This window comes from Cyrtonyx montezumae, unplaced genomic scaffold (assembly GCF_038088225.1).
Source record: "Cyrtonyx montezumae isolate F1298 unplaced genomic scaffold, pur_monq_1.0 scaffold_17, whole genome shotgun sequence".
In the NCBI taxonomy this organism is placed as follows: Eukaryota; Metazoa; Chordata; class Aves; order Galliformes; family Odontophoridae; genus Cyrtonyx; species Cyrtonyx montezumae.
Genome location: NW_027071903.1, coordinates 33394078 through 33408802, shown reverse-complemented (window position 1 = coordinate 33408802; position 14725 = coordinate 33394078). Strand labels below are relative to the sequence as shown.

General features: G+C 45.5%; 1 protein-coding gene across 1 annotated transcript in view; it reads right to left on the bottom strand.

Moving 5' to 3' along the window:
- ALDH1A3 (aldehyde dehydrogenase 1 family member A3) overlaps positions 1-12430 on the bottom strand; it is a 32601-nt gene extending 20171 nt beyond the window's left edge. The window contains exons 1-4 of the mRNA XM_065734034.1: positions 12312-12430; positions 9140-9244; positions 3037-3177; positions 319-448 (exon numbers count right to left, since the gene is read on the bottom strand). Coding sequence (XP_065590106.1) covers positions 319-448; positions 3037-3177; positions 9140-9244; positions 12312-12410 — 475 coding nt within the window. The 5' untranslated portion in view covers positions 12411-12430. The remainder of the gene's footprint in view (positions 1-318; positions 449-3036; positions 3178-9139; positions 9245-12311) is intronic.
- Between the last annotated feature and the right edge of the window lie 2295 nt (positions 12431-14725).

Sequence of the window (14725 nt, the reverse complement as noted above, 5' to 3'; positions counted from 1 at the left end):
AACCTCTGTCCTTACACTCTCTGGCATCTTACTCTATTTCAGAGATAGCTAATGAACAAACTCCCCTACAACATGTGGGTTTTCTCTAGAAGAATTAGTCTGAATACTAACAACAAAAGGCTTTTTCTGTTAAAAACAAACAAGTGCATCATTATTTTCCAGGCATTCCTAGTCCTCCTGGGGGTTGAAATCTCAGAAGATACCTACTTAAAAATGCATCATGAACCAGTTTTCAGAAGCAGATCTTTCCATGCCTCTCACCTGCCCAGTCAAGCCTGATCCCTTTCTAGCCATGATTTTGGGTATGAAGGAACTTACCCACTGGGATAGTCCTGCCCTGGATTTTATCAGCCCATCCAGCATAATATCGGAGTGTCTTTATACAGCCTTCCAGGTCAATGAAGTAAGCCTGCAGAAAAGGTTTTCCTGTATCCATTGTTTCCAAAGTCTGAAAAAAAATACAAACAAACGAGTTACATGCATTGTCAGACAAATCCAATTTCTTTTTCTTAAAAATAAAAACATCCATCATAAAAAGTCAATTTTCTTTTGTTTCGTGATATGGAAACGGAGTTTCCCTCCCTCACTTTATATTTAAAGGAAAATCTAGTTAATATGAGTAAAGAAGAGACAATTTGACCCAATAATACTGATACATGCACAAGTTGCTTTGTTCAATCATTGCAATGAAAGCACGTTTTCTGGAAGAGCCCAGAAGGTGACCGTGGGTGGGATACAGGGCTGTGGTCTACAGCCCCACTCTGAAGGAATGCAAGTGTCTGGACTTCACTGCATCTGACCTTCTGACACAGATGTTCTGGACGCCAGATGGTGTCACTAAAATCAGCCTGACCCACTTCCCTTTTATTCTTCTGCTTCACTGTCCTAAAAGCAACCTTTGAAATGCCTCTTTTATCCACAGGATGAGAGAAAACATCTTTTTGCAGTGTTCTAGTAAAGTAACATTGGGCTCAGATCTGTGCTTAGACAAAGGCAAGGGAGAAAAGTTGAATACTGACATTGAGCAGCTCCAAACGAAGACCAGCCTCAGACTGCACCCTTCTCACTGTTACAGACATTAACTGAGTGAATACTTTGTTCTGCTCAGGTCATTAAAGGGAATATTGGTGAAAAAAGCCAGCACATCCATAAAGGAAGCAATATCCCTTGGTAGATTGAAACATCTTTGTTTACAAATGAAGTCATACCCTGTCATATTCTACAGGCATTAGGGTCCAAACAGACGTTCCCCTTGGAATGACTAGGATTGTTATCCACTCTGAATGTCTGCTAACAAAAATCAGTTGTTTAAGTGATTACTTAACATGCAATCAAAGCAGCTAGGGCTGGATTTCTGCAGAGCAAGAAGCAATGCCAAGAAAGTCCTCCCAGATCAGAAGGGCAGCAAAAAGCTTGAAATCAGTGCCCTGGTTTATGGAAAAGGAGGCTCCTTTGAAGTTGCATTAAAAAAAAAAAATAGGCAGAAAATGAACAGGGCATATTCACACACTCTTATTCCTCCCTCCTTTTATTTGATGGCCAGAACTGCCTTCAGACCTGGAGCTTTTGAGTCTGTTCTACGTAACATGGAGGTTAACACAGAGTTCAGAGAAAACACAGTGGGGAAAGGGACCTGGCTTGAAATAGTCATGGAAGTACAGAGTTCTAAACACATCCCACACATGCTGCTCTCAGTGGGACATCAGCTCAGGAACTCCTGCACACAGCAGCATGAATGCAATACTCCTAAAGAGGAGCATAGCAAGAGTGCCATGTTGAGCTAGTGAAGTATAGATAGCAGCTCTAAGATGGGAGATATTAGGACCTGTCAGCAGAATTTGTAAAACTGTACGAGTCCAACAGCTTCTTAGCTGATGACATCCTGCTGAGGTTCTACTCCCCTTGTTTTATACTAAAGGACTCCTTTAGGACAAGGCAGGAAATCATTAGCAGTAGTTCTTCAGTGTAGAAGTCCAAGTTAACACAGCATCACACCTATAAAGAGATTTTCCTGACCCAGTACATTCAGTGGAGAAAACACCAGTTCCTACTTACATGCAGCTTAAACTTCGGGTGACATCCAACAAGAGTCTCTATCCAGCCCCCTATTTTAGGGGAAGCAATTAGAAAAAAAGTCATATTGGCCTTGCATTTTTGTAACAAAGAAGGATCTAGGCAGGCTTGGCCATTTGTGCTTTTTCCCTTCCTTTGTGTTTCATAGGCTTTTTCATGTTGTTTTACATATACAGATACTATCTAATCTAGGAGACACATTGATAACTTAAAACCAAGAAACATGTTCACTGATTAAAAAAATGTCAATAGTAATATTTGCAATCTCTTCAATAACCAGCCAAGGCCTTGGACAAGAACTCAGGCATGAACATCTAACAGTTATTACCCCCAGAATCATCCTGCAGAAAAATGAAGATAAGCCACAAGTCCTGCTTAGATTTTTCTGGCCTTTGTATAACAAGGGATAAGGAGGGCAGGGAGTGAAGAGTGCATCCATACAGATAACGACAAAGGTCAAAGATAAAGGCTGGTCCTGTTGTTTCCCTATGTGGGAGGCACTGTTCTTTACATCAAACTCAAAGGGAAGTTCCAAATGTCTTAATTCTGTCAGGGAGAAGAGGAATAGGATTTAGGTCAGGACTGAAATATGGTTCTCCTTTGGAGGTACTGAAATTCATAATACAAGTCTGCACTAATAAAGTTCAAGCTAACCACTAATAAAGCTCAAGCTAACACAAGGATGGATTAAACCAGGAAGGTTTTACATACGTCACTAAAGATACTGAAGCCTGCTGAAAAAGCAGTCCGGCATTCCCTAGAGTATGAAGTCTGGAGCAGGCAGTCTAAGGCAAAAAGCACAGGAGAAAGCTAGAAGATGGGATCTATCTGCAGTACTCCCTTCACCTTAGAGCCCTTAAGAGTAGTGTGACAAGAGATGGATGCAACAAAACAGGAAAGATGAAGCTGAGTTATCAGCCAGCAGCTGTTGGTTTACTTTCACTCACCAACCACAATACTTACTGCCAGGATGACCCTGTCTCTCTCTAGAAGATCAGCCAGCTTGTGCAGGAGCCGTCCTCTGCTTAAGGCATCCATCTGTCTCCACTGAGACCCCCTCTGGAACGCTGCCTTTGCTGCTTCCACTGCATTATCCACATCAGGCTAGAGCAGCAACATGTACAAGAAAATGTTAGGTCACAATGAAGATGTTGGACGAAGGCAGAAACCCCAGCAAGCTGCTTTCTAGATGATGCTGTGGTGGCTAAAACCAAATCTTCTGAGAAGATCTTCATTTTACTCTTGGATTTATAACCAAACCCAAAATGGCTTGCACGCTTGGTTAGGTTGATAAACAACCCTTAGGTCAAAGCATCACCAGGATTTTTGAAGAGTAATTTTATGCAACTGGTTTGTCTATAAAATAATCCAGAATCACATTCCTGCTGATACAGGATATAAGCGACACCAGGGAAAGGATGGAAAAAATGAGATCCCAACTGTGTTCCCACTGGAGATTCCCTAAGCTTGACAGGCTATTGTCCTCCATCAATCAGTCTGGTCTACACAAACGTGGGAAGGAAAGTGCCCCACGAGAGAGATCAGTTTTACCCAAGGGAACAATCATAGCTCAGATCCCTCCACTACATCCCACTTGAATGCAGGCCAATAACAGTTAACACACACAAAAAGAAAACCTCCCTTAGATCCCAGATTGCACTTCAGAATTATTTTTACCAGATGGAAGGGTTTTTGTTGTCTAGTGCTTTGATAATCATTTCACCAACCCACACGTAGTGCCACTCTCTCAAATGCATTACTGCACCATACCTAACTGTTTTCAGAAGTTGCTACTTCAGAGGGCAACAAATTCCATCTCTTCTCACACCATTAACCCCAACAAAGCATGTGTTGCTCTGACCACAGTATGGCCCCGACTTCTCCTTTCTCCCCTCCATTAACATACAACAACTAAAAAAAAAAAGCAATGGTAACCTCCTGACTCAAGAAAGTCAATGGCTATCAACATCCATGAGGTCAAGATTGTGTCTCAAGCATATGCAGTGTGCAATTCACTCTCTTTGGTCAGATTCCTGCTCTATGTAATGTCTGGCACAGCCCATACTTCACTGTACTTTTCAGCTGATGGAGAAGTCCTTGCACCTCACCACAATATATGGCTCAGGGAGGTGGGCTTCAGACCTCGACTGCTCCTCTGAGCTCTTCACCAGCTGCTCTCATTGGTCTTATCTCAAGGCTTCATACTTGATCACACTAAACACAGCTACTCTGCAGTGACCCAGCAAGGACTAGCTGTTCTCCTATCATGAGCAAGCCTGTTGTGCTGAGAAAAGCATCATGGGGTGATACACTTCACTTACAGCAAGTCATTGTCTGCTGAAGTAGCACCTTAAACTAAATTTAGCTCTTTCTTTACAAGATTGCACAGCTTTAAAGTATTCTGATGTATACTGCCAGGAAAACTACACCCTTTTAGAAGGGCACTGATGGGGAAACAATTACAAGAGACTCACACTGCTACAGGAGGTAAAGAGTGGCTCTGGTCAAGCAAGCATGGCTACAAGGCAGAGTTGACAAGCAGCCACCATATGCAGACAGGCACATCCTGCCTCATGCCTGTCCCCACTGGGGACAAAGGGCTTCAGCACGGTTTGCTTCTACCAAGTTAATCTGGATTCAAACTGGAGTGCTGCAGAAGCCAAGAGGCATCACCAGCTACTGCACACTTACATGCTCCTCATCCTTCCTGCTGGAAGGAGGGATCGAGCTGAAATAACACAATATAAGACACAAAGCAGATGAGAAACAGAACGTGTTACAGCAGCAACAAATAATCTGAAATCAGGCTGGGAGCACCAGGAATTCATGGCTGCAGTGCTGAGCCTTCCCCTCATCCTGGCACTCACAGCAACAAGAACAAGATGGCTGTCTGGGCAAAGGACTTCAGCCTCCATCCTCTAAGCACAGAGGAGCTGTAGCAGGGCTTGGCTGCTCCTAAGTGGCAGTGGTGGTCTGGTGAAGCCCAAAAGGTCTCAGCAAGGCTCTCCCATCTTTCATTTTGGACTGCAAGCTAGAAGTACTGTCTGGAGCCTCTACCCCTTAAAATCATTATGGTGATATTTTACTGGGGTAGAAAACAAAACAACAAGCAAACAAAACCATAAAAGCAGTGGCTTTTGTTCTTTTCCTGCAGATTACTAGTTGACACACTTGCATTTTTGGAGGCATGGCACAAGGTGTATCTTAAGAGATAGAATTGTCACAGTGATACCAACCAAAAGCCCTGGGGTGAATTTTAACTGAAGCTGTATTCATTCTCACCACCTTTTCTTGGATTTGCAGGGCACACATAGCAGCTCAGAGAGTGCAGTCACTAATACAAACAAAAGCTCCCCCAAAACGCCCTCGGGGTAGCACCACCAAGCGAGACCTTGTGAGCTCACAGTTTCTATAAGCCTGAGAGACCAGCAGAGACAAGGAAGTCCTTCAGGAAGGCTGAAATACTGTTCTTGATCCATCCTGTTATGACTAGACATTAGGGGAGTCTGAATGTGCTCATTACAGGCATGTTGCAATAGGTAGGCACAATGCGTGACAAAGACAGACTTCTAACTGTCAGGGTGCCAAGGACACCCTTCAGCATACAAAACCACAAGGAGATCCATGCAACTTGGTGCTCAGTTTTGATCTATACAGATTTATTATTACATAAAAAGCTTTACTAAGAGAACATTGAAACTGCAAAGTCAAGCAACACAGGATTGGGAAATGCCAGCAAACCTTCATACCCACCCTGGATGTTTGCATTATGATACAAGCCCCAGTTACACAACTGCATGCCATTTTCCCCTGAACAAACTCATGATTTCTTTGTTCTAAGCCATGTTCTCCACCTTCCTCCTCTACCTCAAATTCTGCTCATCACTGCTCCATTTCTATGGAGCCCCTTCTCCTCTCCTGCCTCAGCCCCTGGCAGACCATCACCCCAGAGCCTTTGTGAACAGGGAAAGCACCTGCAGAAAAAGCCTTGCTCTGCTTCAAGCTCAGCATAGACAACATGGCTTTGATCCAGACAGTAAGGAGACATACCGGGGATGGAGCACACTCCACGCTGACCATCTTACCTGAACTCCTTTAGAGAATTCCTGCTGTGCACATCCTCAGAAAGGCACTTTTCCAACACAGGCAGGAACATGCCCAATTAGATGTTCACAGCTGAGCCACTCTCCAGCAAGCCCCCTGCAGTCTATGCTTCTCATTGCTCTAACTTGAGAAGCAAAATTTCAATCAGCTACAAAGAGCAGCTTAACAGTCTAGTGTCCAAAGCCATTATCCATGGTACTGTGAGCTTGCTGTATGGAGTAATGTTTCTGCAGCCTCTTACCTCAGCCCCTGTCTATAGTCTGAAGGTGGGCAAGATGTCTGTGAACAAAACATGCTTATAACCCTCTAAAGATCCACTACCAAAGAGCAAGCTGCTCAGAAGTGACTATGACAGATGCTCTGCAGCAGCCGTCCTGCTCAGTGCTAACTGTGCACCTGCACCAGGCAGCTATGTGGCCACTCCTTTAAGAATGGAGTTCCTTTCCCCCACCCTTGCTGGACATTAGCAAGCTGCTAGAAGAGTTGATCTTCGAGTGTTACCAACAGGACTGGAAGAAATAATAATAGCTAATTTATTTTTTCCATGACATAGTAGCACAGCAAGGGAGGGTAGTAGTTCCAGGGCTGCACTATTTCTGAGGGACAAAAACCTAATGAAGAAAGTTATGCCTTTTTGATTATAGCTGGTAATCAAGACACTAAGCCATTACTTGGGAGGCAGAAAGCCTCCAGGAAACAAGCAGAATCATTTGCTGCTTTATTGTCACTGCTTTTTTGTTTTAGGCACTTCTTTTTCACCTGAGACTCCCCTTTATTCCCCAACTATTCATTGAGGCAAATTGTGTCCTCAATTTGTCACTAAAGAACAAAACAAAACCTTTGCATCTAGACTTATAACACTGGCCAAGTTTCAGCACCAAACTTGTTTGTCACCATTGGGACATCAGCTGCCAAATTCCCACCCCTCACAGGCAGCCTAAGCAAAACATACCTGGTGTGGCCAGGGAAGGACAGGTTTCTGAGCAAGGTAAGGGAAGTGAAGTTCTGCTCCCTGCCTGCTCTGATAGCAGGGCCAACCCTGGCACAGCACAGCTGGGGCTAGAGCCAGAACCTGCCACCCCTGCTGCAGTACTCATCAACACAACCAAGCATGGTGGCTTAAGAAGACAGAATGCTGAAAAGCTCCATACAACTCACCATTTTCTGTAGTAACAGGGAGCTTTGCCCCAATACAATGGGGTCACAGATTTAGGATGGAGATGATCAAGCCAGCTACAAATTCCCAGGGAGCTTTCTCCAGAGGGTGGTCGGACATCATTACATATCACCATATGTCTAACAGCTGGTTTGGAAAGTGTTCACTCTAATTCTGTCTTTTAACTAACCCACAACCAGGTCTAACTCTCCTCAGTTCCTCATAAAAGCCTACTTAAAGTGAAATAAGTATCTGATTTAAAGGGGTAGATGCAGCTTACAGCACTCAGGCCACATCTAGCATACATTCCTGCACACAATTATTTTACACACCAAGGAGTCAGGCACCTATACTAAGCATTCACAGGCAGGGACTCTCCTCCAAGCTCAAAAGCTATCCTTGAATTCAGGCAAGGGCAAGCCTCAAGGAGACAAGGCACAACACCGGCCTTTCAGTTCTGCTTAAGAATTTTCTCTAACCAAGTAATTACATGAGTGTTTCAAGCCTACTTCTTAATGCTCTGTAACTGCCTGAGAGACACTTAGCTCAGAGAGTAGTGGAGTCATGGTTTCTGCCTCGCAAAATATAGTTGCGTCAGAGTTGCTTCAGTGCCACTGTTTACATACCACTAACTAGAGTTGTGTACTACCCAGTGAATGCAGAGGAATTACATACATTAAGCTTTGTCTCCAACTACAATTGTCCCAAGGATTCACAGATCCACCATGGCACTAGGCCTCGGGGGCTGATTTAGTGGCATCCAAAAAGAACAGCTACCTTGTGCACCATTTGCAGCGAGCTGAAGTCTTGCATTACCAAACAAACCCGCTCCCATCTCCAGAATTGTCAAGCTCTATTGACCTGTACAGCACAACACCCAAAAGCACAATGCAGCTTTTACTAGGAGAGGTTCCCCAAGGTATACAAGTGATGGGCAAGCTTAGATACTGTGAAGAGTACACACAGCCTGTTGCTACTGCCCCAGAGCGATTATCGGCCAAAGCCCTGGTACATTAGGGAAGCTGTGAATCACCTTCTCATGACATACTGAGAAAAGCAAGTCTTAGGCCAGCTCTTTCCCACAGAGCAGTCCAGATGGCCCACAAGCAGTGAGCTGTTTTGGACAAAGCGTTGCATCTGATTGTTCCTTAGCTCAGACTGTTACCAAACCCAAGCTGTTATGCACCAAGCCACTGTATGTACAGAGCACTAACGCCAGGGACTAATGAAGTTCTTTGGAGATACTGGTTTCATTTTAAATGACAGTTGTGACATTTGTGCAGGTAGCCAGAATCCACAATACCAGTTAGAAAAGGAAACCTTAAGGAATCTCTAGGAGAAAGTGAGCAGCGTTGCATTGCTGAGCTCAAGTTTTCCCCAAACAGGTTGCTTGTCGATCATATTTTTAAAAAGAAGTTGATTAAAGTTCAGTGACTCCAACAGGCTGCCATGCAGACTGCATGTAAACCACTCCAAACATGATTCACTAGTTCTATCAGGGACGTACATTTGCTGTCATCACTATTTCCTCAGCATGGCTACTTGCTTCCAGCTCTATAAAGCTGGAATGATGCAGAATCTCATTCCTACAGTATTTGGTAGGCAGTTCCTATCAGGGAAAGTGACTCAGCTGAGCTGGACAAGACTGATCCCACCCAACCCATGTAATCCTTGAGCAGCACATGTAGCGTCCCAGCTCCCAGTCTGGTTAGCTGTACATTGTTGTTAAAAGCCAGCTTTCCCTCCTTATGAAAATAGTAAGTCCCTTGTTCCTTACTTCTGCTATGCTCTTCTAGTAGTGCTTACCTTGTCTCCTTCCTCAATATCACAAATTTTCTCCAGTGTTGAGGGGTTGTAAGTAGGGAACTTCTTTCCACTGGTAGACTCGTGCCATTCGTTGTTAATAAATATCTGAGGAGAGAGCAAGATGAGCAGAACAGGTAGGAGAAGGACGACACAGATGCAGACAAAACAAAAATCACACAAGTACTCTTCAAAGGTCCCAAGGCTCTTTGCCTTATACTTCTTTCAAAGGTCTCAATGCTCCCAAGGTGCATTCAATCTGTCCCAGTGAGAGTGTTTGTGATATAGACAGCAGTTATCCAAACTAAGCCACAGAATGGACAAGAAAGCCTTTGTGCACCCCGTTAGTTTTGAGCAAAAGGAAGACAGAAGATTGGGCCCACACGGTGTTATGCCCTAATTTAGCAACGAGAAAGAGACCGTTTCTGAAATCTATTTCCATGGGAACAGCAAGCAGACACCAAGAGAAACCCGTGGGGTTCAGGCAAAAGTTGCCCCTTGTTGCATGCTATGAACAAAGCGTCTGCGTGCAATATTACTTGGTTACTCGCATCCTGCCCTGGGCTACTTCCATCACTGCCCTCAGCACCACAGAGGAAGGTAGGATCTGACTTGGTTCTACCCCACTATGCCTTGCCACAGGATAGATCGAGCCTCCCACGTCACTTGGAGTCATCTGTGACAAGATTTAAGTGTTTCAAAATATTGCATTTCCAGAGCAAGAACAAACAGTCCCAGCATTGCGTAACTAAAAACGCATTAAATGCTAGAGTGTTGTTACTCACTGTAAACAGAACATGAATACCTATATAGAATTAATTGATTCAACATGCATCTTATCCACATTGCGATCTAACTTGGCAGTGTTATGTTTTATAAATAAAGATACTTTTAAAAATAAGATTAGATGAAGTAATCTTTATTAGTGGCCTATTAGTGGCTGTAAGCTAGTACTTTTACTTGGAAGTCTTCCACATTTGCAATCTTGTTTATGACTCTCTATGCAGCACCAGGAGATTAATGTTGCATCCCTTACATTTGAAATCCCCACTGCTCTGGGTCATATTTTTTCCTTGGGCAGATTTGTTCCTGAAAGGAGTTCCTCCCAACTGTTTCTGCAGAGAAGTATTTGAGACATAGCTGGCGCAGATGCTGCACTTCTGGACCCACCTGTTTCATACAGGCTCAGGAAGGAAATGCTGCCAGAAAGTTATCGCGTGAAGCCGATGCTAGAAATATTAATTAGTTTTAGAAAGTAAAATGCAACACTTCAATAATAGGTAGTTATCTATTACAAAAAATAATAGCACTTCCACTTCAGGCTTCCTTTGTTTCTCCTGGAAAAAATGCCACAGTAAGCACGAGAGGAGATAGCAAGAGCTGTGAAGTTACGAAGTCAGACATACGCTCACAACCTAAGTACAGGGGAGTATTTCCTCCACCTCTACGCTGAGCACTGATTCTACATGAGAAGGGTGAGATCAGAAAGCAACATGCCTATGAGAAGTAGTAAAACAAGGACGACCGGATCTGATATTTTCAAACGTAACATATATGCTGGAGCCATTCTGGGAACCATACAGCATAGCCCGAGCCTTTGGTGCCAGGAGTCGAAACAAAACAGAATAGCGTATCAACTGTTCACACTGCATGCTCCAAATCCAGGACATGAGATTCTGGACAGACCACTTCCATCACACGCCTGGGACAAGTATTAAGCTGCTCTGTAAGCAAGATCAGTGATCTCTCCCTCAGCCCAGTAACTGGCAGAACCAAAAAATAATATTTTTTTTTGTGAAGCAGAAGTGTGCCATCAGCTGCACACATCTGGTGGAACTCAGAGCTTGGAGAAAACCCCTCCATTTTATGAAAACTGACTGCTGCTTGTTATTTTCTCAGATGCACCGGGGGCACTGGATCAAATATCAAATTCACACTTTTAATTAACATCGTTCCCCACTATTAAGTTACAACCTCGATACTTTCGGTGCAGAGAGTCCCCAGCAAAACTCTGGAGAATGAAAATTCGGCCTTTAAAACAAACACGGCTGCAGGATTGGATCCCAAAGGAGCATTTAAAAGTGTTCACAACAATAAAAATAACACAAAACAGAACATTTGGATGTTTAAGAAGAATCCTAATGCAGTGTCCATTCCGGACACAGGAAAGAGCTGTTAGCGCAGCATTACGCTGCTCCGCAATCAGCAGCTGCAGATCCAATCTGCTGCTAATGAAAATTTTATCTTCTATATATATATATATGTAGAGAGAGAAGTTAAAACTCAGCAGTTAGCATAACCACTAGACTAGATTAATTTCACTTCAGTACTTTGGATGCGTAATTCAAACCAACACCTCACTGGCTTACTCCTTCTTCTCACTGCAAGAGAACGAGCTTGGAGTTTGTAGTTTTTCACCTTAAAATATTTAGTGCAGAAACATAACAGTTTAATTAATAGACACTCGGCCCCTCCAGCTCTTTTAGCCCAGCCACATAACTGAAATATAACAGCCAGCCATGAGCCTGGCTATTTCCCCCACTGCTCAAGAACACAGGGCAAGCTGCTAGGAACAAAAAGCAACCCAGGGCTCACATTGCTGTGAGCGCAGGGAGTGCTGGAGCACAGCTGAGTGCTCCTGCAATGCCAACAGCACTGATCCAGTTCCCAAGCTGAGTTTGAAGGGAGGCTTAGAGCTGTGAGCTCCTTAGCTTCTCCCAGAGCCGGACAGCGAGCCCACGAGGAGCTCTATGGGGATGGTGAGCAAGCACCAAGATGGGCACACGTACTGCTCACCTAGGCCATGCACTGTCAGCACTGCAGCCCTCAGTGGGCACAGGGCCAGGGCTAGAAGGGCCTGTGGGCACCTGAAACAGCATTATGAGTTCTTATTATAATGAAATATATATATATTTGAAAGACCTTAGAGGCTGGGGCAAGTGCAGCTCTCTAGAAGCAACACAGAGACCCAGTTGCTCTGGTGGCCCAGCCACACTCAAATCCCCATTATCCTGCCACCAGTAAGGCACTGGGAGGCGACCAAATAATAACCAAAACTCACACTGAAAGAATTAACAAGAAACAACGCAGGAAAGAAAAAAAAACAACCTCAGCACCAGCCCAAAACCCCCGAACACGAGGCAACACCGCAGCGAAGCCCACCTCCTCAGCTCACCTTGGTGTACTTCACCTCCAGGCCCCTCAGAGGCCGTGGCAGCGGCGGCCCCTTCTTGTCGGGCTGCCCGTTCTCCACCGCACCGTTGAGCGCGGCCATGCCCGCCCCGTCGAACCCACACCACTCTACTGCCGCTGACAGCTCGCGGCGCCGCCTTAAGAACCCCGCCGCCCGCTCCTATTGGCTGCCGAGCCGCCACTCCCCGCCTTGGCCCCGCCCACCTCCGCCGCGCGGCTGCGGCCCTCAGGTAACGGGCGGCGCCGCCCCGCCGAGGCGCTGCGGTCGGCGAAGGGTCGGGGGGCGCCCGCGGGCCGCGCCCGTCGCCTCAGGGCAGCGGCGGATGGGGCTCCTCAGGCGGCGGAGGCCCTCAGGGCGGCGCTGAGAGCGATGGAGGCACCTCGGGGCTCGGGGCCAGTTGGCCTGCGCCCATCTGAGCGCTGCAGCGGAGGGGCCGTGCACAGGGCTCCGCAGGCTGGGGGCCAGGGCACTGGGAGCACCCGCACCCCCACACATACACACACATACGGGGAGATAACGCGGCATATTTTCCATGTCACAAGTGGCGAGGTGCCAGAAGTTATCTTAGCAAACGTTTCACAGAATCTGTAATCCCCAGCGCTGGTCAGCACTTCGCTGTTCCAGCGCTCAGAAACACAGGCGGATCGGCTGCGATATCGTTGAGGGTTAGCGCTGATTCAGAAGGGAAAGTACCACCAGTGAATCAGATCCTGCTTCCTGGAGGCCACGGGATGCTGCCGAGGTCCCCTCTCCAGGTGGAAGCCTACATCACCATGCTTGGTCACAGCAGCGTGCCTTCACCGCACTCGCGGCTGAAATGATTTCGTTTGAGCTGTCTGTAGCACAGGACTCATCCTGCACGACAGATGTGAGGTCACGTTTGCCTCTTCAGTTATGATTCTGTGGGAATACCCTCATGTGGCAATGGCACAATCAAAAGAGCGGGATTAGAAAATAAGGAGACGCGGTACAACGGCAGAAACGTTTACTTCCATGCTGCCCATTTTTAACTTCCCAATTGCTATTTCGTAGAATCACTGAGGTTGGGAAAACCCACTAAGATCCTTAAGTCCAGCCCCAACCCACCCTTCTCTGTGCCCTCCCATGTCCCTCAGTGCCACATCTCCACAGTTCTTGGTCACCTCCAGGGCTGGTGACCTCACCACCTTCCTGGGCAACCTGTTCCAATGCATTACTGCTCTGAGAAGAATTTTTTCCAACCTAAACATATCCTGGTGCAACTTAAAGTCATTACCTCTTGTCCTAAAGCCATTACCTCTGGTCCATTCTCACCGCAGCAAGAAAAGCATCAAAACTAGACAAAATTTTTAACTAAAACCATACATAATACCTGTCCCAGTAAAGTGGAGGTTGCATCCAAGCTATTCCTGGATGTCATCTGCAAATCGACAAGGTGAGTGATGTGATTGCACACATCAGAGTCAGAGATGGAAAATATTTCCATCTGTTCTCTCTGGAAGAGACACGGCCACAGATCCATTTCAGGGCTGGTGACACAGTCTGGCAGCGGAACTTCGTGTCTCAGGTAATTTGCCAGTTTGGATTTTGTGATAATGTATCATAAGACTGCAGGTAATAATTTGATACTTCAGATATCAGGTGGTGGGGAACGGATTGCCACAGAGGTGGCATAATATTGATAGAAGTAATTCGTTTCCATCTGCCTGTACTTTGCCCACAGAAATGCTCAGCAGACATGGAAAGTGTTTCTATAATTAGAGAACGACATTTCTGGATGAGGACAAATATGAGTAAGAACTTTCAGGACAAGCAGTGTCAAAGGAGTCATTCCACTGGTTTGCCTCCTATGGAATGACTTTGTCTTGATCTCTCACAGGGAAGATTTTTTGCAGGTCAATCCTGGGAACATTACTTTAGATCCTATCACTTCTTCCCCTTAATGTAGATGCACTGGGAGATGCAACTATGTTAGAAGTTCTGCATGCAGGGTTTCAGGATATAGCACTGCTTTAAAAGGCTGTACAGAATAAATGAATTGTGAGTCAGTGGCGTATGGATGAGCTGAAATAATAAGCTTTGACCAATTTACATAGCTGTACGTGATGTGTCCCTTAGTCATGTCACAAGTAGAGTAACAATACGTTCCACCAACGAGTTTTGCAGACACTTGTCCCTCGTTGGGAAACTCTGTCCTACCATAAACTGGACCAACACAACGAGCCTCAGGAGATGTGTTGTCCTCTGTGGACAGTGATTGTATCAGACCCACCACAGAGAAAACACGCAGTGCTCCGTCCTGCTCAGTGGGGAGCTCAGTGGGAGATGCCCTAAAAGCAACAGCAGAGTCTGTGTCAGAACGAGAGGGGTTTTATATTTGTTCCCATGCTCCGGGAGCACCTCACCACCATTCATGT